Source organism: Acipenser ruthenus, unplaced genomic scaffold, assembly GCF_902713425.1.
Source record: "Acipenser ruthenus unplaced genomic scaffold, fAciRut3.2 maternal haplotype, whole genome shotgun sequence".
Taxonomy (NCBI): domain Eukaryota; kingdom Metazoa; phylum Chordata; class Actinopteri; order Acipenseriformes; family Acipenseridae; genus Acipenser; species Acipenser ruthenus.
The window spans coordinates 116,817-141,507 of NW_026708140.1; the positions used below are offsets into that span (position 1 = coordinate 116,817).

The 24,691-nt window shown below is 42.1% G+C and overlaps 1 protein-coding gene, 1 long non-coding RNA gene and 1 pseudogene across 2 annotated transcripts; 1 reads left to right on the plus strand and 2 right to left on the minus strand.

Moving 5' to 3' along the window:
- Positions 1–1,400: 1,400 nt before the first annotated feature.
- Positions 1,401–4,844, minus strand: LOC117968564 (multifunctional methyltransferase subunit TRM112-like protein). Its single transcript, XM_059019985.1, has 4 exons — positions 4,710–4,844; positions 3,817–3,918; positions 2,196–2,288; positions 1,401–1,892 (listed from the first exon to the last, which is right to left on the minus strand). Exons 1-4 carry the CDS (start codon positions 4,782–4,784, stop codon positions 1,791–1,793), a joined length of 372 nt encoding a protein of 123 aa, XP_058875968.1. The 5' UTR covers positions 4,785–4,844; the 3' UTR covers positions 1,401–1,790.
- A 96-nt stretch (positions 4,845–4,940) lies between these two features.
- LOC117398648 (uncharacterized) lies at positions 4,941–9,333 on the plus strand. Its single transcript, XR_009323714.1, has 3 exons — positions 4,941–5,040; positions 8,104–8,242; positions 9,054–9,333. It is a non-coding gene; the product is annotated as an uncharacterized LOC117398648 (long non-coding RNA).
- Positions 9,334–13,631: 4,298 nt separating this feature from the next.
- LOC117398642 (phospholipase A and acyltransferase 2-like) lies at positions 13,632–16,305 on the minus strand (annotated as a pseudogene).
- Between the last annotated feature and the right edge of the window lie 8,386 nt (positions 16,306–24,691).

Genomic DNA, 24,691 nt, shown 5'->3' on the forward strand with positions numbered 1-24,691 from the left:
AGCAATCTATCTAACCTCCCCTGTGTATTATCACCTTTTAAAACGATCGATCGATCAAGAACTGCAGCCGATTCTGAGAATTGAAGCTGCATGGAACTCGTTGATATTTTTTTCAGGGAGGGGGGGGGGGGGGGTGTCCGAAAAATAATTTTAAGCAAATAATGTAATATTTTTAATTTATTATTATTGTTATTATTTTTCAATAAAAGTAACTGACGAGCTGAAAACTCGCTATTTTAAAATAATTAGCTGCAACCTTCACCTTGTAGAAAGAGCCGGGCAGACTAAGATTATTATTTATATATGTACAGAGAATTCAGAAACAGCGCACATCTCTCTCTCTCATATATATATATATATATATATATATATATATAGAAAGTAATTAATATATATATTTTTAAGAATATATTTGAGCTGATCTTATTTAAAAAAAAAAAAGGTATTTATTAGTTTGTGTTAGCAATACTGCAGCAACACTGGGACCGTGTCCTGCCTCTCATCCCCCACTAGGGGTCGCTGTTGCGCTGTTAGTGGATTGTGACGTCATAGAGAAAAAACAGTTGACATCACAGTGGAATCAGCCGATATCTTGATTGTAAAAAAAAAAAAAAAAAAAATGTCGGTACGGATAAATACCTTTTTGAAGCAGGTAATAATATTAAATAAGTAGATAGATAGTTAATGGGATGAAGCAGACGGGTCCCGGGAGCGAGTGGCAGGCCCTGTCTGTGTACATCTCTGCTGTAACGGTATGAGAGCAATAACGAACTGTATGCAAAGAAACCTTCAGACCAAAACCTAATCCAACTACAATACATATACATACAATACATACAATACATATATACACAATAAAATAACTCTCATTGTGTTAGCAATGCATCAAACACAGCAGGTCTCTATTTTTTAAAATCATTACAAGCAGCGGTTCTAAGAGATTGTATTTGTGTTTTTCTTGAAGATGTTAGTGTTTTTGTTTCAGTGCATGAGTTGAAGCTGGTGCGTGCGTGTGCGTGTGCGTGTGTGGCTGTGTCATGTCTTCCAGTGTTGTGTTGATTGTGTTGTTGCTGTTATCGTTGTGTTTGTCTGGTCCCTGTTTCTGTTGGGGTCTCAACACTATTACTACTAATAATAATAATAATAATAATGAAAATAATAATAATAATAATCATCACTGTACAAATTCAGGAGCTTTTTTTTTGTAATAAAATGACATTCACCTTCGATTTGACAGAGTCTTTATATGTGTGAGTTTGTTTGATTTATGTAGAATTGAAATCAGTGTTGATGATGTTTCGAACAAACGAGATCCTATTGGAAATCTGTTTAATTTAAACAGGGACTGTGAATCACCCTGGAAGTTCAGCATCCCATAATACACACAGCACACAAAGTGGAGCAATTGCAAAACCTTTATTTATTTATTTATTTATTTATTTAAATATAAAACAACTATTTTTACCTTGAGCACAACACAAAGAAAAACCAGGATGTGATCCTCTCCCACCTCCCAGCATGCATGTTCAGAAATGTAGTCCTGTGCTTTTATCTGTGTAAAGAACTACAACTCCCATCATCCTCTAGCTGAGGCATGCTGGGAGCTGTAGTTTTTATGCCGAATTTCTTATAAGAATTCTACCCAGGACTGGGTGGGTAAAGGGTAAGTAGATATCACATGATTTTCACACAACAGATCACATGACAACACACACTGAGACACACCCTAACCATGTCCATCTCTCTCCCCTCTCCTTTTTATTTTTTTCATCAGAAGGTCTCGGGGTGTCTTAAGACTCGTCCTCGTTAAGCAGCATGTTGGGGACCCCCTTGGAGACGGGGAACTCACGCCCCGATTCTGGGCACTTCAGGGTCCCCTCCAGCACCTCCACCTGCAGAGAGAGAGGGAGGGGGGGGGGGGTTACAGGGGGGTCTCACACAAACCCAAGCAGCTGTTTCTTCACTTCCTGCAGGTGCTTTATAACCCTGTCCTCTATCATATTGCATTGCATCAGGGCTGGGAATCAGACTCCTATTGCACAGCAGTGTGATCCAGTCCAGGTTTCACTGCTACCAGCTTGATCAGCCCCCAGTGTGTCTAGCTAACAAGCTCAGGTGTGTCTGATTATTAAACTCCCGGTGAAAGCAGGACTGGATCACACTGCTCTGCTCCGAGCTCAGCTGCAGGTCCGTACCTCCAGCAGGATGTGATGCACTTTGCGCAGGAAGTCCTCGTTGTTCTCGTAGTCTGAAATCAGATCTTTGGGAAGATCGTTCAGGTGCCCCAACTGAGGAGAGAAACGCACAGGTTACCAGAGAGCAGCCTGGGACTGAAACCTGACCATCACACACACACAACACACTGAGAGACACGCACGGGTTACCGGAGACCATCACACACACACACACACACACACAACACACTGAGAGACACGCACGGGTTACCGGAGACCATCACACACACACACACACAACACACTGAGAGACACGCACGGGTTACCGGAGACCATCACACACACACACACACACACACAACACACTGAGAGACACGCACGGGTTACCGGAGACCATCACACACACACACACACAACACACTGAGAGACACGCACGGGTTACCGGAGACCATCACACACACACACACACACACACACACACAGAGAGACACGCACGGGTTAACAGAGAGCAGCATGGGACTGAAACACACACACACACAGTGAGAGAAACGCACGGACACACACTGACACACACACACACACACACACAGACAGACACACTGAGAGAGACGCACACACAGAGACACACACACTGAGAGTCACAGACAGACACAGACACACACACACACACAGACAGACACACTGAGAGAGACGCACACACAGAGACACACACACTGAGAGTCACAGACAGAGACAGACACACACACACACACAGACAGACACACTGAGAGAGACGCACACACAGAGACACACACACTGAGAGTCACAGACAGACACACACACACACACAGAGAGACACGCACGGGTTAACAGAGAGCAGCATGGGACTGAAACACACACACACACAGTGAGAGAAACGCACGGACACACACTGACACACACACACACACACACACAGACAGACACACTGAGAGAGACGCACACACAGAGACACACACACTGAGAGTCACAGACAGAGACAGACACACACACACACACAGACAGACACACTGAGAGAGACGCACACACAGAGACACACACACTGAGAGTCACAGACAGACACAGACACACACACACACACAGACAGACACACTGAGAGAGACGCACACACAGAGACACACACACTGAGAGTCACAGACAGAGACAGACACACACACACACACAGACAGACACACTGAGAGAGACGCACACACAGAGACACACACACTGAGAGTCACAGACAGACACACACACACACACAGAGAGACACGCACGGGTTAACAGAGAGCAGCATGGGACTGAAACACACACACACACAGTGAGAGAAACGCACGGACACACACTGACACACACACACACACAGACACACAGACAGACACACTGAGAGAGACACACACACAGAGACACACACACTGAGAGTCACAGACAGACACAGACACACACACACACACAGACAGACACACTGAGAGACGCACACACAGAGACACACACACTGAGAGTCACAGACAGACACAGACACATACACACACACTGAGGCTCAAACAGCCTGTAAAGCTAAGCAACGTTACAAACAGTAAACTCCCGGAGATAAACCTGTGTGAATCGCGTTTTTAACTTTCATTCATTCATTAATGAATACACTCACGCTGTCGGCCGCCCCCACCAGAGCGCTCCACTCCATTTTGGGAATCATCCGCGCGACGAACTCGGCGTTGAAATCGACGTCATTCAGCTTCACTTCCGTCGCCTAGTAACAGCAACAAAGGAAACGGACAAATCAATAACATTAATAAACTGCTATTATAAATCAGCCGTGAAAACAACACAATAGTATTTAATACAGACGTTAATCAGACTCCTATCGCACAGCAGTGTGATCCAGTCCAGGTTTTACTGCTACCAGCTTGATCAGCCCCCAGTGTGTCTAGCTAACAAGCTCAGGTGTGTCTGATTATTAAACTCCCAGTGAAACCAGGACTGGATCACACTGCTGTGCAGCGGGAGTCTGATTCCCAATCCCTGTAGATAGACTTTGGTTGAAGGAGGTTTGTAGCTGATTTTATAGTGAAGAGAGCTACAGGATATTGGTGGGAACTGTGGGATATTTAGACAGAGAGATCAGGGATGGCAATCAGACTCCTATCCCACAGCAGTGTGATCCAGTCCAGGTTTTACTGCTACCAGCTTGATCAGCCCCCAGTGTGTCTAGCTAACAAGCTCAGGTGTGTCTGATTATTAAACTCCCAGTGAAACCAGGACTGGGTCACAGTGCTTTGCAGCGGGAGTCTCGCTCCCATCTCTGTATTTAGATTTAAAAAAATTAAATTAAAAAGCAAATCATTAATTTAAAAGGGCGTACGCCATATAAGGAGATAAACAAACGCCTAAACGATGTATTAAAACACAACCGTGTCTCTCTTAGTCTGAATGGAACAGCGAAACGGGACAATGCTGTTGTGCTTGTTTTTAAATAAGAAAATAAAAAAAGCGCTTAATGTATTGTCTGTATTTGTATTACTTGTATTGCTGGTACGTTACCTGGATGAGAAGCGGATATCCACACGTGACCCCTTTCACGTGTGACGTGAGCATGTTGTGCGTCAGCAGCTTCATTCTGAAACTATATATATATACAAAACAAAGTGTGTTTGATTTTAAAGCGGTATTGTTTTGTTAATAAAGAGCGAAGCTTCTTCACGTTTCTCACTCACAGCGCTCACAACAACATGGACAGGAAGTGCCGTTAACCATGTGGGAAGAAAGTGCAGCACCGAAATAAGTCCCCGCTCAAACAGCGACTACATGCAGCAAACTAAATACAGTTCCGGATCCCTTTGCTGTGCTTTTACCATGGGATACTTTTATAACGGTTAGTTTACCAGATCTCTCTGTGCTTTACAATGCTTCCCTATGCTGTACCAGACCTATCTGTGCTTTACAATGCTTCCCTATGCTTTACCAGACCTCTCTGTGCTTTACAATGCTTCCCTATGCTTTACCAGACCTCTCTGTGCTTTACAATGCTTCCCTATGCTTTCCCAGACCTCTCTGTGCTTTACAATGCTTCCCTATGCTTTACCAGACCTCTCTGTGCTTTACAATGCCTCCCTATGCTTTACCAGACCTCTCTGTGCTTTACAATGCTTCCCTATGCTTTACCAGACCTCTCGGTGCTTTACAATGCTTCCCTATGCTTTACCAGACCTCTCTGTGCTTTACAATGCTTCCCTATGCTTTACCAGACCTCCCTGTGCTTTACAATGCTTCCCTATGCTTTACCAGACCTCTGTGCTTTACAATGCTTCCCTATGCTTTACCAGACCTCTCTGTGCTTTACAATGCTTCCCTATGCTTTACCAGACCTCTCTGTGCTTTACAATGCGTCCCTATGCTTTACCAGACCTCTCTGTGCTTTACAATGCTTCCCTGTGCTTTACCAGACCTCTCTGTGCTTTACAATGCTTCCCTATGCTTTACCAGACCTCTCTGTGCTTTACAATGCTTCCCTATGCTTTACCAGACCTCTCTGTGCTTTACAATGCTTCCCTATGCTTTTCCAGACCTCTCTGTGCTTTACAATGCTTCCCTATGCTTTACCAGACCTCTCTGTGCTTTACAATGTTTCCCTATGCTTTACCAGACCTGTCTGTGCTTTACAATGCTTCCCTATGCTTTACCAGACCTCTCTGTGCTTTACAATGCTTCCCTATGCTTTACCAGACCTCTCTGTGCTTTACAATGCTTCCCTATGCTTTACCAGACCTCTCTGTGCTTTACAATGCTTCCCTATGCTTTACCAGACCTCTCTGTGCTTTACAATGCTTCCCTATGCTTTACCAGACCTCTCTGTGCTTTACAATGCTTCCCTATGCTTTACCAGACCTCTCTGTGCTTTACAATAAGAAATACCTTCAAATTTGGACCCATTGATATTTTAAAACATGCCTGTATGCCTGAGGCTCGCGTGTCTTTTAGCTGAACAATTTATTTGGAATGTTGCTGCTCAAGTGTTCTGCCCGTCACAGCATGTATTTGAATAAGAAACTCTGGGGAAAAAGTGAATTCCTTAGAACCCTTTGTTTAAATGAACAAACAAAAGACACCCAGACACACAGTGACACACACACACAGACACACAGTGACCCACACACTGAGACACACACTGAGACACACACACCAATACACACACACTGAGACACACACACAGAGACACACACACTGACACACACTGAGACACACACACCAATACACACACACTGAGACACACACACAGTGACCCACACACTGACACACACTGAGACACACACACCAATACACACACACTGAGACACACACACAGTGACCCACACACTGAGACACACACTGAGACACACACACCAATACACACACACTGAGACACACACACAGAGACACACACACTGACACACACTGAGACACACACACCAATACACACACACTGAGACACACACACAGAGACACACACACAGAGACACACACTGAGACACACACACCAATACACACACACTGAGACACACACACAGAGACACACACACTGACACACACACTGAGACACACACACCAATACACACACACTGAGACACACACACAGAGACACACACACTGACACACAGACACACAGTGACACACACACTGAGACACACACTGAGACACACACACCAATACACACACACTGAGACATACACACAGAGACACACACACAGAGACACACACTGAGACACACACACCAATACACACACACTGAGACACACACACAGAGACACACACACTGACACACACACTGAGACACACACACCAATACACACACACTGAGACACACACACAGAGACACACACACTGACACACAGACACACAGTGACACACACACTGAGACACACACACTGAGACACACACACCAATACACACACACTGAGACACACACACAGAGACACACACACTGACACACAGACACACAGTGACACACACACTGAGACACACACTGAGACACACACACCAATACACACACACAGTGACACACACACTGAGACACACACACACACACACTGAGACACACACACCAATACACACACACTGAGACACACACAGAGACACACACACTGACACACAGTGACACACACACTGAGACACACACACCAATACACACACACTGACACACAGACACACACTGAGACACACACACACAGACACACACACTGACACACAGACACACAGTGACACACACACTGAGACACACACTGAGACACACACACCAATACACACACAGAGACACACACACTGACACACAGACACACAGTGACACACACACTGAGACACACACACCAATACACACACACTGACACACAGACACACACTGAGACACACACACACAGACACACACACTGACACACAGACACACAGTGACACACACACTGAGACACACACTGAGACACACACACAGAGACACACACACACACCAATACACACACACTGACACACAGTGACACACACACTGAGACACACACATACACACACGCTGACACACAGACACACAGTGACACACACAGACACACACACTATATAACTAGATTTAGTTAAATCTTTAGCTAAATGTTAAATCTAATAAGTAGATTTATAAATTATATCTGAATGGACACATTTATATATATATATATATATAATTTTTTCACAACATTTATAAATCAAAGTGGAAAAAACAAGATTTAATTTAAATCTGGTAAAAAAAAAAAGACATGTTAAAATATGAACCCTGTTTTTTTGTTGTTGTTTTGTGGCACCCCATTCACCAGCCTTCACAAACTATCCGACAAACTCAAAGAACCGACGAATAACGCAGAGTGACGGAGCCGTGTCGCTCACATTCAGAACTCAAAGTGAACCACCTTTTTTTTTTTTTTTTTTTTTTGCTGGTTCACAGATGAAACTGGAAGTGAAGCTGCTTGTTATAATAAAGCACCGCACAGCTGCTCCCTGATCCGCACCGAGCCCCCGTATCTCTCCGGACAGCAGAACGACCGAACCGAACCGCGCAGGAACGCCACACGAACATGAACACGGTGAGCTTAGCTTTCCAGAAAACTACTGTATTTATCGTGCTCTTATTGTATTACTTGTACTGTAACACTTGAAATGTATTTGCTTACGATTGTAAGTCGTCCTGGATAAGGGCGTCCGCTAAGAAATAAATAAATAAATAAATAAATAAATAATAATAATAATAATAATAATAATAATAATAATAATAATAATAATAATAATAATAATAATAATAATAATCAAAACAAATCAATCCATCTATATTATTATTATTATTATTATTATTATTATTATTATTATTATTATTATTATTTATTTCTTAGCATACGCCCTTATCCAGGGCGACTTACAATTGTTACAAGATATCACATTATATTTTACATACAATTCCCCATTTATACAGTTGGGTTTTTACTGGAGCAATCTAGGTAAAGTACCTGCTCAAGGGTACAGCAGCAGTGTCCCCCCCACCTGGGATTGAACCCACGACCCTCCGGTCAAGAGTCCAGAGCCCTGACCTGTATTTATCTTGCTCTTAACTGTATTATTACTTGTACTGTGATCCTTGAAATGTATTTTTGTTTACGACTGTAAGTCGCCCTGGATAAGGGCGTCTGCTAAGAAATAAATAAATAAATAAATAATAATAATAATAATAATAATAATAATAATAATAATAATAATAATAATAATAATAATAATAATAACCACTACTCCACACTGCTGCCCTACAGCGCTTGTGTGTGGGTCAGGTTGCTGCTGAATGCTTTAATCCCTGCTCTGAATTCTCGCGTCTTGTTCTGTTTAACTGGAGAGTCTCTTGTTTTTCAGCTGGGAGTACTGGGAGCCGGGGCTGTGGTGGTTGCCGTGGCGACCGCAGTGCTTGCAGAATTCCCTCTCCTCGCTGCCGCGGGAGTCGGAGCTGCGTGCGTCTGGGTCATCAAGAAGTTTATTGAGAAAAAATAGCAGAAAGATTATTAAAAACTGAACCTGTGTATATCTGGGCTGACAGAGCAGGAGGGAATGTACCCACGTATCCGGTGAAATATCTTCACGCTGACACGGCTGTACTCAGTGTGAAGCGCTTCTTTTAATTAAAGTCACACGTGTATTATTTTCGTTGTGGTTTGTTTTTTGCATTGAAATATGTTTTATATAATTCAAATGTTTCCATCCATTAAAAAAATGACACCTCATCCGAATCTAATAAATGTCTGGATTCATTTATGCGATCTGAAATGACTCCCCGTTATAATATTTCTTGTGTTAGGAGACTTCTGTTTCTAGAGTAAGAGAGCCGGAACATCATTATAATGAATAAGATCGTATTTGAAAAAAAAAGCAACGGACTGTTACGCGCACCTGAAACGATTATTTTAAGAACGAGAACCGATTGAACAAAAGTTATTGTATTTCTTGCTCTTATTGTATTACTTGTATTGTAACACTTGAAATGTAAGTCGATTGTAAGTCGCCCTGGATAAGGGCGTCTGCTAAGAAATAAATAATAATAATAATAATAATAATAATAATAATAATAATAATAATAATAATAATAATAATAATAATAATAATAATAATAATAATTAATAAACACGCTGTCATTAACAACGGAAATTACTCGTGTATTATAAATACTCGAGGATACGCGTGTACTGATGAAAAGACCCGTCCGAACCAGACGATCTGAGATCAGTCGATTGAACGGGACGTTATCAAGCACACATCATCCCACAGGGATGGGCCAGCAGGTACCTGCTAACCCCAAAATCTACCCCTTACCCCTAAACCTAATGTCTACTAACCTAATTAAAAATATAAGTAATTTCTACTATTATTTCAACACCGCTTAGAAGAAATTAGACGTATGATGTAAATAAATCAGGATAATCCTATTGAAAAAAAAAAAGTATATTTATATGTCGATAATATACTGGGCACCATATATTTACATTAGTACTCTGTCTAAAATAACTATATGGAGTAAAATATATTTTAAATATATATATATATATATATATATATATATATATATATATATATATATATATATATATATATATATATATATATATATATATATATATAAAGGGGGCAATTTCTATATATGAAAAATATAAGGATCATACTTTTCTACCATATATTAAAAAGATACGTTTGTTAATTTACAATTAAGAGAAAACATATCATTTTTGCAACGAGCCACTGGGATTTCAAAATGGGGATAAAAGCAATTTAACTTGGTTCGCTTTTTGGTTTCAGTTCGATTTAAAAAAATAAATAAATAAAAACATTGTTAGCAGTGAAACGGAGTTTTAATTCAAATTACACTGGGCGCGGGGAACAAAACGCGATCTTGTTTTTACAATCAACGCTTCTACAAGAACATAAGAAAGTTTACAAACGAGAGGAGGCTCCATTCAGCCCATCTTGCTCGTTTGGTTGTTAGTAGCTGATTGATCCCAGAATCTCATCAAGCAGCTTCTTGAAGGATCCCAGGGTGTCAGCTTCAACAACATTACTGGGGAGTTGGTTCCAGACCCTCACAATTCTCTGTGTAAAAAAGCGCCTCCTATTTTCTGTTCTGAATGCCCCTTTATCTCCATTTGTGACCCCTGGTCCTTGTTTCTTTTTTCAGGTCCCCTGGGTCGACATTGTCAATACCTTTTAGGATTTAAAGTCTGCTAATAAATAAATAATAATAATAATTTAGAATTTAGAGATTAATTAAGACATTAGGTCGGCTAAAAACAAACTTAAAGGGGTATTATGTCATCAAAATGAAACCCGAAAACGAATTGGCTAAGAATGAGGTGAGTAAGAGCGACAGTGGAGAGTTTAAAAAGATGAATCCGATTCGGAACCCGTGTCCCGGGCGGGTTTGTAACTCATTCCACGGAATGGGAAATTAAAAGTCGGTTCGCTGTTTGTTTGTTTTTTCCGACAGTGTTATTCTCAGTGATTTCTATTATATGTATAATTTTGTATTCATTACACCTTTAGAACCTTTTGGTGATCGAATAAAAGCCGGTTCTGGTCCGGAACGGGTTAATGACGGCGCTCTATCGGGTCTCCTCGCGTGTGTAACTTGATCTCTTCTCTGCTGTTTTTTTTTTTTTAATGCAATCTCGTTCAGGTTTTTACATCCTGTCGAGCTCTTTTCAACACAGCATATCTCTAAAAGATAATTGGTGCATTTACAGGAAAGACTTGAAAATCATGGAGGTCCGGATTAACCCATCACTCCTGGGCAAGCATACACCTGCGGGCCGACCCCTGAACAAACACACACACACACACACACACACACACTGAGACACACACACACACACACACACACACACTGAGACACACACACACACACACACACTGACACACACACACACACACTGACACACACACACACACACTGATTCACACACTGAGACACACACACACACACACTGACACACACTGATTCACACACTGAGACACACACACACACTGAAACACACTGTGAGACACACACACACTGACACACACACAATGTTCACACAGACACACACTCACACACACACACACTGACACACACACACACACACTGACACACACTGATTCACACACTGAGACACACACACACACACTGAGACACACACACACACACACTGACACACACTGATTCACACACTGAGACACACACACACTGAAACACACTGTGAGACACACACACACTGACACACACACAATGTTCACACAGACACACACACACACACACACACACACACACACACACACACAGACCTCTGTATACATTCCTTTATAATTAGCGCTTCACGCTTTTGTAACAGATGGAATTCTCAGTTTGAAGTTTGAAGTTATTATGAACGCCTGAATGAATCTGACAGAAAGAAATGGAACTGTTGGGGGATGTGCTAAATACATTTCAGAATACTTTTCCTGAATAAAAAATAAATAAAAAAGGCAACAGTTCAAACCAACAAGGAACAGCGTATGAAGTTGAAAAAGGTCATATAGGCCTACAGAAGGGTGCTCTGACGGTTTTTTTTTTTTTCACTAACGGTCTGGTAGCTCCACAATAGGCAAAAATAAACCGTAAATAACAGAAAATACACAGTAAATAACAAACCTGCCTGTACGCTGCTGTGTAGTCAAATACGATACAGTTTACAGCACGCAAAATCGTCAATGTTTCCTTGTGTTTTCTTGGTTGCTTCATTAAAGAAAATGCCATTTTCTGCAGAGCAGAGAAATCGCCAGTGTGTTGGCATATACGTCCAGGTATCGCGTATGGCAGCTTTCTGTATATAATTAAGAACATAAAGTTTCCAAACGAGAGGAGGCTCCATTCAGCCCATCTTTGCTGGTTTGGTTGTTAGTAGCTTATTGATCCCAGAATCTCATCAAGCAGCTTCTTGAAGGATCCCAGGGTGTCAGCTTCAACAACATTACTGGGGAGTTGGTTCCAGACCCTCACAATTCTCTGTGTAAAAATGCGCCTCCTATTTTCTGTTCTGAATGCCCCTTTATCTCCATTTGTGACCCCTGGTCCTTGTTTCTTTTTTCAGGTCCCCTGGGTTGTCCATACCTTTTAGGATTTTGAATGCTTGAATCAGATCACCGCGTAGTCTTCTTTTTTCAAGACTGAATAGATTCAATTCTTTGAGACTGTCTGCATACGACATGCCTTTTAAACCCGGGACTCCACACCGAAACAGATGCATTTTTTTTTTCAAAGACCGCTGGACGCGATCGCTTGATGTTTCTGAACAGGATTTACATGTGATGAAATGAAAACGTGTTTTTAAAATGAAAAGCTGTAGGAGATTTCGTGTATTGAGCGACGCTGAGCGCTCTGCACATCTAGAGAGGCAGCGTGTTTAATGTGAGGTTGTATTTTGCCACTGAATTAGTTTGGTCTAGTTTTCAATACTTGTTGCAATATTTCTTACATTGAGCTAAATATTGAACTACATCTTAAATCTCTTAACCAGATTTAACATTGAGCTAAATTTTTAACTGGCCAGTTGGAGTTTGTATGCAAATGAGCTCTCTTTGTGCTTTCACGCGATTTGATTGGCTCTTGTAGTGCTAATATATGCAAATATCAGCATTACAAGAGCCAATCAAACCGCGTGAAAGCACAAAGTGGGCTCATTTGCATACAAACTCCAGATTTCGCTGGTCGGTTAAATGTTAAATCTTGGAACTAGATAAAAAAATTATATCGGACACATTTTTAAAAAAAATTATAAATCTCAAATCACAACATTTATAAATCTGGGGAAAAAATATAAGCTTTAAGTTAAATATATATATATATTTTGCATTTCTATCTCAATGTATTTTTAATGTCCGTGGCGTTTTCTACCAGTACAGAGGGGAAGAACACAAGACAGGACACAGCTTGAGTAAATTCCTTTGTGTTTTTTAATTCAACCATGATGTTCAGTTAACTTTTACAACAGTTTTATTTTTTTATTTTTGAATTGTTACATATAAACTGCCGTTAAAATTGAGTTTTATTAAGCAGTTTCTTTAAACAAAATCCTACACAAAGTCCAATCGGAATTGCTCCTCCCAACGTTGCTCCAACACTGAAAGCAACCGCCGCCGCCACAACGGATCCCAGGATCACCCCTATAGTGCCCTGCAGAAAGATGACGTAGCTGTTTAATGTGACGCACACTCTGTGTGAACGGGGCAGCGATGACGTATTTATCAGTGACGTGCAGGGGATATTAAAGGACAGGTACTCGTCTATAAAATAAGAGGCACTTTTCAAGCAGGGCATGACATGAAAAAAGGCATTTTTGGGGCATAAGGGCAGGAAGGCAGGGGCTTAAACCTGACCAATCATAACCCCCGACCCCCCCCCCCCCCCTTGCACGTCACTGAGCTGTGGACAAAAATTTTGCCTCATGTAGAATTTTAGGATTGAGATAATTAAATATATTATTATTATTTATTTCTTAGCTGACGCCCTTATCCAGGGCGACTTACTATTGTTACAAGATATCACATTATTTTTACATACAATTCCCCATTTATACAGTTGGGTTTTTACTGGAGCAATCTAGGTAAAGTACCTTGCTCAAGGGTACAGCAGCAGTGTCCCCCCCACCTGGGATTGAACCCACGACCCTCCGGTCAAGAGTCCAGAGCCCTGACCACTACTCCACACTGCTGCCCATATATATATGAACAATAATTTAGATGTTTTATTTAACACTTAAGTAAATAATTCATAGGCTGCAGGTGGCAGAGTATGAATTAACCCTGTCAAACCCCGAGATCCGCGAGAAACAAAAACGAAACGAACCTGTCTCCCCACTGCAACGCCGTACCGCAGCTCCGTCACGAAATGCTCGCAGTTGTGTTCCGCTAAATCGTAACGGTGCGTTTTTCCCACCTCCGCCTCGCCAGCTGAACAATTTTCTGGGGGCTGCGGTGCTTCCGGGTTGCGTCGTGCAGGTTGTTCACGCGCCACGGCTGCCCGGCAGCCACGACGTCAATCTTCTGCTTTTTAATTTTGACGTCAACCGGGATCACTGCGGCACGCTTATCATCTAAGAGTAAAACACAAGATCTGAGCAAAAAGACGTTTGAGTGCGTTGTCTTAGCCTGCATCATGACCATTGCTTTCAGGTATTTAATTAATCCTTCAGTTATCAGACGCTTTTATCCAAAGCGACTCACAGAGACTGGGGGGGGGGGGGGGGGGGGGAGAACTCTGCTTCATCAACTGCTGCTGCTGCTTCTGCTGCTGCAGGTCACTTCCAATAGGAGCTCGTTTGTTTTACGTCTCATCCGAAGGAAGGAGCACAAGGAGGTGAAGTGACTTGCACGCACGCACGAACGCACGCACGCACGCACGCACACACATCCACTTTAATGATGATTGCTTTTACAAACATCTGACATTGGACAGATCCATTCATTTTCCACAGGGCTTATGAAATGAACAACAGCGCATAACATTATAGGAGGCTGTGTGGTCCAGTGGTTAAAGAAAAGGGCTTGTAACCAGGAGGTCCCCGGTTCAAATCCCACCTCAGCCACTGACTCATTGTGTGACCCTGAGCAAGTCACTTCACCTCCTTGTGCTCAGTCTTTCGGGTGAGACGTAGTTGTAAGTGACTCTGCAGCTGATGCATAGTTCACACACCCTAGTCTCTGTGAGTCGCCTTGGATAAAGACGTCTGCTAAATAAACAAATAATAATAATAATAATAATAATAATAATAATAATAATAATAATGATACAAAAAACAAATCACGTGGTGTTCATACCGGCAGGTGACAGGTGGACGATATAACCATCACCAACGTGGATCCCCCAATGGTAGAAGCCGACACGGTCAAACTCGATCAGGTCACCAGGGCGAGGCTACACACACACACACACACACACACACACACAAAACATTGCTAATATAGCTTTGTATCGGAATGCAGACATTAGGATATATATATATATATATATATATATATATATATACACTTTCTAGAACTGAAGTCACAGTATTTTCTATCTTGCTCTTAATTGTATTAAGACTTGTACTGTGATTCTTGAAATGTATTTTTAGTTTACGATTGTAAGTCTGCTAAGAAATTAAAAATTATATATATATATATGCACAACACATGAATACCTGTTATAATGTTTATGAATCACATATACAGACAGCATTGCAATATACCAATGAGGTGTCCAGTTAGAGACAACAGTATCTTTGTCCCAATTCTCAACTCTTGCTGGAGTTTACTCATTTTCATCAGGAATATCATTCTGATCTAAAGAAAAAAACTCCAAACGGACCCCAAACCAACTCAAGAGCGGACTTACCGTGTTACACGTCATCGTGGCGTGTCTGCTGCGGGACGGTGTGAGAGCGGCAGCGTCTCCTGAACACGCCGTGGTGAAGAGCGGACGCTTTTATATTCCCACGACACGCGTGTGCTGATCCGCGCAAGCGCCGATTCGCGCTTTTTTAAAAGAAATCTCTTCACAGATGAAACTGAAACTATCCCCAGAGAGCCTCTCATATCAGCCTGGAGGATATTGACAACCTGTTAGCAAAACAGAGTGAGTTTGAGTTTAGTTTAGTTTGAGTGATTTTTTTTTGAACACGTCACACCCTCGATAAATATCACAGTGCTAGTCTTGCTTAAATTATCTATAAAGAGATGCATTTGTATAATTTCTACGATTCTTTTAAAAATTGTAATTATTATTATTTTGGAGCTGTTTTATGAATGTATCGTCGTGTCAATGCGATGGAAATGTAAGTTTAGCGGGTTGAACTTATGGTTCTTTTTATAAATAACTGTATCTAGCTCTTGCAGAAGGCGTACGTTGCTGTTCTCGATGCAAGACTTTAATTCCTTCTCTTATAAAAGCGTGTTTTGTGTTTTTTTCAGATGGCACTTGCTCTGGGAATCGGATTCGTTGCTGGAATTCTTATTAAAAAGTGGCGGGGAAAGTAATACGAGGGACATTTCAAATCTCAGCTGACAGAACAGGAGGATTAAAATGACTCATTAAATAATAATAATAATTATTATTATTTGTTTATTTAGCAGACACCTTTATCCAAGGCGACTTACAGAGACTCGGGTGTGTGAACTATGCATCAGCTGCAGAGTCACTTACAACTACGTCTCACCCGAAAGACGGAGCACAAGGAGGTGAAGTGACTTGCTCAGGGTCACACAATGAGTCAGTGGCTGAGGTGGGATTTGAACCGGGGACCTCCTGGTTACAAGCCCTTTTCTTTAACCACTGGACCACACAGCCTCCTCAATAATAATAATAATAATAATAATAATAATAATAATAATAATAATAATAATAATAATAATAATAATAATAATAATAATAATAATAATAATAATAATAATAATAATAATAATAATAATAATAATAATAATAATAAATACTAAGGTACATGTATTGTTGCTGCTTTTGCTGAAGAAGCTCGACCTGTACGCATATTTTGATTTAGTAAATAATTTGCTATTTTAACGCAGTTACGTGGCTGTTCATTTCACAGTTTTGATAAGCGAGAGACCCAGAAAAAAAAGAAATAAAAAGGTTTTCTTTGTAGTTTCTTGTCATTTTCCCGCCGCACGGACTGTATTCATAATAATATTCCTACTAGAACCTTGTATGTAACTGCGCATGTCAAGATTTTTTTTTTTTCACATAACAGATCTGTTTGCTGAAACACACACGACGCATTCAGAATAACATTTACAATGAATGAAACACGAATGTGATTGCAGTGTGATTGCAGTACCATCTAGCGGCTGTCATATGTATTGCCGGCAATCATCCTAGTCGTCCAATCAAATTCAATCACCCTTGAAGACCGAAGCTTCACGTTTCAGAGGCAAACCTGGCTGGCCAGGGAGAACAGGCACTGTGGTCACTGTGAGACAGGAGAGGTCGAGACAGAGATTCACTTCCTGACACACTGTGAAAATTATAAAAACATAAGGGACAGTTTCTTCCCCAAATTCTGTGATTTAGTCCCAGAATTCCCCAAAATGTGTGATACCCAGAAGCTGTCAATCCTGCTGGGGGAAGACAAACACACAGCCAGACTGGCTGGTCAATACGTGGAGACCTGTCATAGCCTGAGGGACAGACCGTGAACACGTCACACTAGAGAGGGAAAAGAGAGAGGGAGGGAGGGAGGGATTCTGTTTAATATAGAGAGAGGGAGGGAGGGAGGGGGTATTGTTTAATTGAGGGAGGGGGGATTCTGTTTAATAGAGGGAGGGAGGGGGATTCTGTTTAATATAGAGGGGGGAAGGGGGTACTGTTTGATATAGAGGGGAAGGGAGGGATCCTGTTTACTGTATTAATATAGAGGGAGGAGGGATACTGTTAGTATTAAGAAAAATTCTTTGTCTGTATATTTGAGTTGGTTATGCCATGTATGTGCTTTGGCAACACAATTATTTTTATTGTCATGCCAATAAAGCCAATTTGAATTGAATTGAATTGAATTGAGAGAGAGAGAGAGAGAGAGAGAGAGAGAGAGAGAGAGAGAGAGAGAGCGGAATTCTCTCTAGAGACGGAATCACACTGTTTTGATGGATTCATGTTTATCATGTCACATTTCCAGCGGTTTTAATCCACGTCGTCACGATGCTCCCCGGACAGAATCGCAGCCGCAATTAATTAATTAATTAATTCCGTTATTATTATTATTATTATTATTTATTTCTTAGCAGACGCCCTTATCCAGGGCGACTTACAATCGTAAGCAAATACATTTCAAGTGTTTACAATACAAGTAATACAATAAGAGCAAGAAATACAATAACTTTTGTTCAAGCAAAGTACAAGTTTGACATACCACAATTCAATAATACAGCAGATAATAGTGATAGTTACATCAGGATATGATTAAATAGTGATAGTTACATCAGGATGTGATTAAATACAAAGTACTACAGGTTAAACACTTGGCAGATTACAGTATTCTGAAGTACAGGATTAAATGCAGTAAAATAGGGGCAGATAAGAGCAAAATAAAGCACATTTGAATGAAGGGTGATAGTGTCCCAGGATACAAACAGAGGTGTTCTACAGGTGCTGTTCTCAGCAGACGGTTATTACAACATATCACATTACACTATATCACAATATCACATTACACTATATCACATTACACTAACAACCAAACAAGCAAGATGGGCTGAATGGAGCCTCCTCTCGTTTGGAAACTTTCTGATGTTCTTAAAATCACATTACACAATATCGCATTACACAATATCACATTACAAGTCATCACATTACAGATTAACGCAGTTACAAAGTCCAGTAAAATCAGTTGTAAATATAACCTAATTCAACTAAGAGAAATTAAAAAAATACAGTAATCAATTACGTTTGAGAGCGATTTCGACTCAGAGCAATTAAACGTATAGTATATTAATTCAACCTGAAAAAAGAAACAAGGACCAGGGGTCACAAGCGGAGATTAGATAAAGGGGCATTTTTTACACAGAGAATTGTGAGGGTCTGGAACCAACTCCCCAGTAATGTTGTTGAAGCTGACACCCTGGGATCCTTCAAGAAGCTGCTTGATGAGATTCTGGGATCAATAAGCTACTAACAACCAAACGAGCAAAGATGGGCCGAGTTTAAAATAAATAAATCAATAAATAAATCAATAAATAAATAATGTAAGGGTCCCGGAATTACGGGAGCAGTTGGCAAACCTTTGTCCTAATTGTAGTCTATGAGGAAGTCGGGAGAGAATAATCGTCACCTGGGCGTTAGCGTCACTCTCGTGTTGCGTCTGTCCATTTACCAGAAGGGAGGGGGGAAAGGGGGGGGGGGGGGGGGGGGGGTCGAGGAGGAAGCGTTAGAAATTACGGAACGCCGGTGGATTCCAGATTCAAGTCACAGCGACTCAGCACTTTCTTTCAACATCAAACAAACCGTCTCCACAACAGTCCCGTGGTTGAATTTATTTCTGTTTTAGTTTTTGAACGCCTTATGTTGTTATTTCTGCCGTGTGTTCCCCCCAATACCAACTTAAAAGCACAGCAAAGTGATCGTACAGAGAGGTCTGGTTAAAGCATAGGGAAGCATTGTAAAGCGCAGAGAGGTCTGGTAAAGCACAGGCAAGCATTTGTAAAAACACAGAGAGGTCTAGTAAAGCATAGGGGAAGCATTGTAAAGCACAGAGAGGTCTGGTAAAGCATAGGGAAGCATTGTAAAGCACAGAGAGGTCTGGTAAAGCATAGGGAAGCATTGTAAAGCACAGAGAGGTCTGGTAAAGCATAGGGAAGCCTTGTAAAGCACAGAGAGGTCTGGTAAAGCATAGGGAAGCATTGTAAAGCACAGAGAGGTCTGGTAAAGCATAGGGAAGCATTGTAAAGCACAGAGAGGTCTGGTAAAGCATAGGGAAGCATTGTAAAGCACAGAGAGGTCTGGTAAAGCATAGGGAAGCATTGTAAAACTCAGAGAGGTCTGGTAAAGCATAGGGAAGCATTGTAAAGCGCTTTATACAATTCTGTGCATCAGATACATATTGGGGAATACGTGCTTTAAAACAAAAACTGATTTACAAATCCAGCAAATGTTTCGAACCTTATAAACCCTGTTTAGTTGTATTTGTATCATATCTCTTTGTCTGGCCAACCTGTTTAACGAGTGAAAGTAAAGACAGACCGTTTCATTGTTTCTGTAAATTGAATCTGTTACCGCAAACAGAGTTACGTAATCAAAGAATTTGTAAACCGCAGAAATCGTTTCCTATTGAGAAATACAGCGTGTGGAGGGGGGCGGGGGTCCAACGCCGAGTACACGCCCCTCTCCGTCCCCATAGCAACGGAGGCGGGGCGGCCGTGGCACCGCGGGTGAGCCAAACCAGTCTAAGAAACTGAGAACCAGTGTCCGCCAGTTTTGGATCTGGCACCGCCGTTCAGAACGCAAACTGGGAGCCCGCTGGGGAGCCGAAATGGCGCCGGTTTCACTAATAATCTGCGCCACTCCTTGTCGGCCGGTGCGACACAAACGCCCGTCTCTCAAATTCAAATTCAAATTGGCTTTACTGGCATGACAATAAAAAAAAATTGTGTTGCCAAATCACACACACGGCAAAACCGACTCAGATATACAGACAAAGAATTTTTTTTAAATACTAAACAGTATCCTTCCCCCTCTCTATTAAAACAGTGCCCCTTCCCCCTCTATATTAAACAGCGCCCCCTTCCCCCCTCTATATTAAACAGTGCCCCCTTCCCCCTCTATATTAAACAGTGCCCCTTTCCCCTTCTCTATTAAACAGCGCCCCCTTCCCCCCTCTCTATTAAACAGTGCCCCCTTCCCCCCTCTCTATTTAAACAGTGCCCCCTCCCCCTCTCTATTAAACAGTGCCCCCTTCCCCCTCTCTATTAAACAGTGCCCCCTTTCCCCTTCTCTATTAAACAGCGCCCCCTTCCCCCTCTCTATTAAACAGTGCCCCCTCCCCCCTCTCTATTAAACAGTGCCCCCTCCCCCTCTCTATTAAACAGTGCCCCCTTCCCCCTCTCTATTAAACAGTGCCCCCCTCCCCCCCTCTCTATTAAACAGTGCCCCCTTCCCCCTCTATATTAAACAGTGCCCCCTTCCCCCTCTCTATTAAACACGCGCCCCCTTCCCCCTCTCTATTAAACAGTGCCCCCCTCCTCTATTAAACAGAATCTCTCCCTCCGATCCCTCCCTCTCTCTTTTCTCTCTCTAGTGTGACGTGTTCTCTCTCTCTCCTCTCTCCTCCCTCCTCCCTGTTCGAGGTTCAGTTCTCTCCTCCCTCTCTCTTTTCCTTCTCTAGTGTGACGTGTTCTCTCTCTCTCCTCTCTCCTCCCTCTCTCTCTCCCCTCTCTCTCCTCCCTCTCTCTCTCTCTCTCCCTCCTCCCTTTCCGCGTTTCGAGTATTTAATCGCAAGCACCATGACTTTGACAACGCTCGCAAAAGGGAGGACGCAGTTTTTTGTCGAGGTTCATCCACACAGCCGCGGTCGCAAACATGCCCATCAAGGTAGGTTAACAGAAACCTCTAAATAACTTTATTTTAAAAAGAACAAACAAACAATCAGATCAAATAAAGCGACGTCTAGCGCAACGACCTTGGTGATATGGACTCGTCGCATCGCGCGGGTTTCTGTGAGTTTAATCAATCCTCGTGTAATTATAATACATTAAATGCATTATTTGTATTGCACTAGCACAGCCACGGCGACTGCTGTATTAATTACAGAAACGCGGCGTCGGTTTGACCCACTTTCCACACGTTTAAACTACCTAGATACCGATTCTACCTGATGCAGAATGAAAAGGGGTTTTTTTGGGGGCTGGGCTGGGGCTGGGCTGGGCTGGGCTGGGCTGGGCGGGTGTACGCAAGTTTAAGATAACTAAAAATGTTTTGATCTATGTGCGTTGAATTGATGCTTTGTGCTGTATAACGTGTCTTTTTAAATTATTATTTTAGTAACGTGTAGTTTTATCAAACACTTTATTTACCTAAAGTTTAACCAGGTTCGTAATACGATAACATCGGAATAATAATAATAATAATAATAATAATAATAATAATAATAATAATAATAATAAATACGTCGTTAAACTTGTATGTTTTTGTTTTTGTTTGTTTTATTCCTGGCTGGGACCGACCCCGAGGATTCACGAAACTTTTTTTCATAATAGTAACGTTTGTTTGTTTGTTTGTTTTTTAAAAAATACATTTAAAAATAAATAAATAAATTCGGTTCAGTCTTGGGAGTAAAGGTGTGAAAAGCTTTTCATTTGTAAAAAAAAACAAACCGAGATTCTAATTCGTAGAGAAAACAGCGTGTCATTTAGTCTGTGTGTGTGTGTGTGTCTGTCTCAGTATGTCTCTGTGTGTGTGTGTGTGTGTGTGTGTGTCTGTGTGTGTCTGTGTGTGTGTGTGTGTGGTGTCTGTCTGTCTCAGTATGTCTGTGTGTGTGTGTGTCTGTCTGTCTGTCTGTGTGTGTCTGTGTGTGTGTGTGTGTGTGTGTGTGTCTGTCTCAGTATGTCTGTGTGCGTGTGTGTCTGTCTGTCTGTCTGTCTCAGTATGTCTCTGTGTGTGTGTGTGTGTCTGTCTCAGTATGTCTGTGTGTGTGTCTGTCTGTCTGTCTGTCTGTCTCAGTATGTCTGTGTGCTGTGCGTGTCTGTCTGTCTCAGTATGTCTGTCTGTCTGTCTGTCTGTCTCAGTATGTCTGTCTGTCTGTCTGTCTGTCTGTGTGTCTGTCTGTCTCAGTATGTCTGTCTGTCTGTCTGTCTGTCTGTCTCAGTATGTCTGTGTGCGTGCGTGTCTGTCTGTCTGTCTGTCTCTGTATGTCTGTGTGTGTGTGTGTCTGTCTGTCTCAGTATGTCTGTGTGTGTGTGTCTGTCTGTCTCAGTATGTCTCTGTGTGTGTGTGTCTGTCTGTCTCAGTGTGTCTGTGTGTGTGGTGTGTGTGTGTGTGTGTGTCTCCCTCTCGGAGTGTGTCAGTAAGGGGTTAACTCCGCTGTGTTGCAGGTTGGTGAGAAGCTCCCCTCAGTGGAGGTGTACGAGGGGGACCCCGGTACCAAGCTCTCCATGGCTGACCTGTTCAAGGGGAAGAAGGGGATCCTGTTCGCAGTGCCTGGAGCCTTTCACACCGGGCTGCTCCAAGGTGAGAGAGAGAGTCTCCCCGCAGCTCTGCATTCCACACCAATTACACACCAATTACACACCAATTACACACCAATTACACACCAAGTACCTTTAAAGGGAGGGGCCAGCGATCCTGTTAATAAAGCTAATAAGAGGTGAGAGAATGGATTTTAAAGATGGTCAGCGCTCCTTTAAAGGGAGGGGCCAGCGATCCTGTTAATAAAGCTAATAAGAGGTGAGAGAATGGATTTCATAACATTGAAAAAGTCGCACTGATTTCAAAGTGTAGCAATAACAACACTAGCAGTGAGGACGCTGGTTGTCATGGTTTCCAGCAGCAGGAAGTTGTGGGCGTCCGTGTGTGATCTCACAGAGTGATGTCATGTGATCTCTCACCGCGTCACGGAGAGGAGGAAGCTGTGGTTTCCGTCGCTGGTCTCACTTCCCTCTGCACGGGTTCACCTCCCAACGGTCTGATCTGAAGCAGTCTGGTGGACGCTGTATTGTAATGTAACGGTATTGTGGTCTAGTGTAGCTGTATTGTAATGTAATGGTATTGTGGTCTAGTGTAGCTGTATTGTAATGTAATGGTATTGTGGTCTAGTGTACCTGTATTGTAATGTAACGGTATTGTGGTCTAGTGTAGCTGTATTGTAATGTAATGGTATTGTGGTCTAGTGTAGCTGTATTGTAATGTAATGGTATTGTGGTCTAGTGTAGCTGTATTGTAATGTAATGGTATTGTGATCTAGTGTAGCTGTATTGTAATGTAATGGTATTGTGGTCTAGTGTAGCTGTATTGTAATGTAATGGGTATTGTGGTCTAGTGTAGCTGTATTGTAATGTAACGGTATTGTGGTCTAGTGTAGCTGTATTGTAATGTAATGGTATTGTGGTCTAAGTGTAGCTGTATTGTAATGTAATGGTATTGTGGTCTAGTGTAGCTGTATTATAATGTAATGGTATTGTGGTCTAGTGTAGCTGTATTGCACAGGCAAAGCAAGCTGAGCTTCCCATTCAAAACAATAGAGATATTATTTATTCATAGATTTTTCTTCTTCGTAACCCTGCACTGTGTAAGCGACCCGGGCGCTAATGCAGGTGGATCTTGTGGGGCGTGTACCTCCGTGAAAGCAGCTAGGAGACGTGTTGCTAAGCAACGCGCTGGGGGGTGGGGGGGGGTGGGGTGGGGTTGGGGTGGAGGGTTGGTGGTGTGTGATTGCATCGCCATGGCAACACAGACGGGCGCGGAGAGCAAGGGAGTGGTTTGTTTCCGTGGAGGAGAGCGTTTGACCCCCCCCCCCGGAGGAAAT

Coding starts and splice junctions, on each gene's coding strand:
- LOC117968564 (XM_059019985.1), bottom strand. CDS start 4,784: ATGAAGCTGCTGACGCACAACATGCTCACGTCACACGTGAAAGGGGTC. Junction 3,919..4,709: donor GATATCCGCTTCTCATCCAG/GTAACGTACCAG, acceptor TGCTGTTACTAG/GCGACGGAAGTGAAGCTGAA. Junction 2,289..3,816: donor TGGTGGGGGCGGCCGACAGC/GTGAGTGTATTC, acceptor TTCTCTCCTCAG/TTGGGGCACCTGAACGATCT.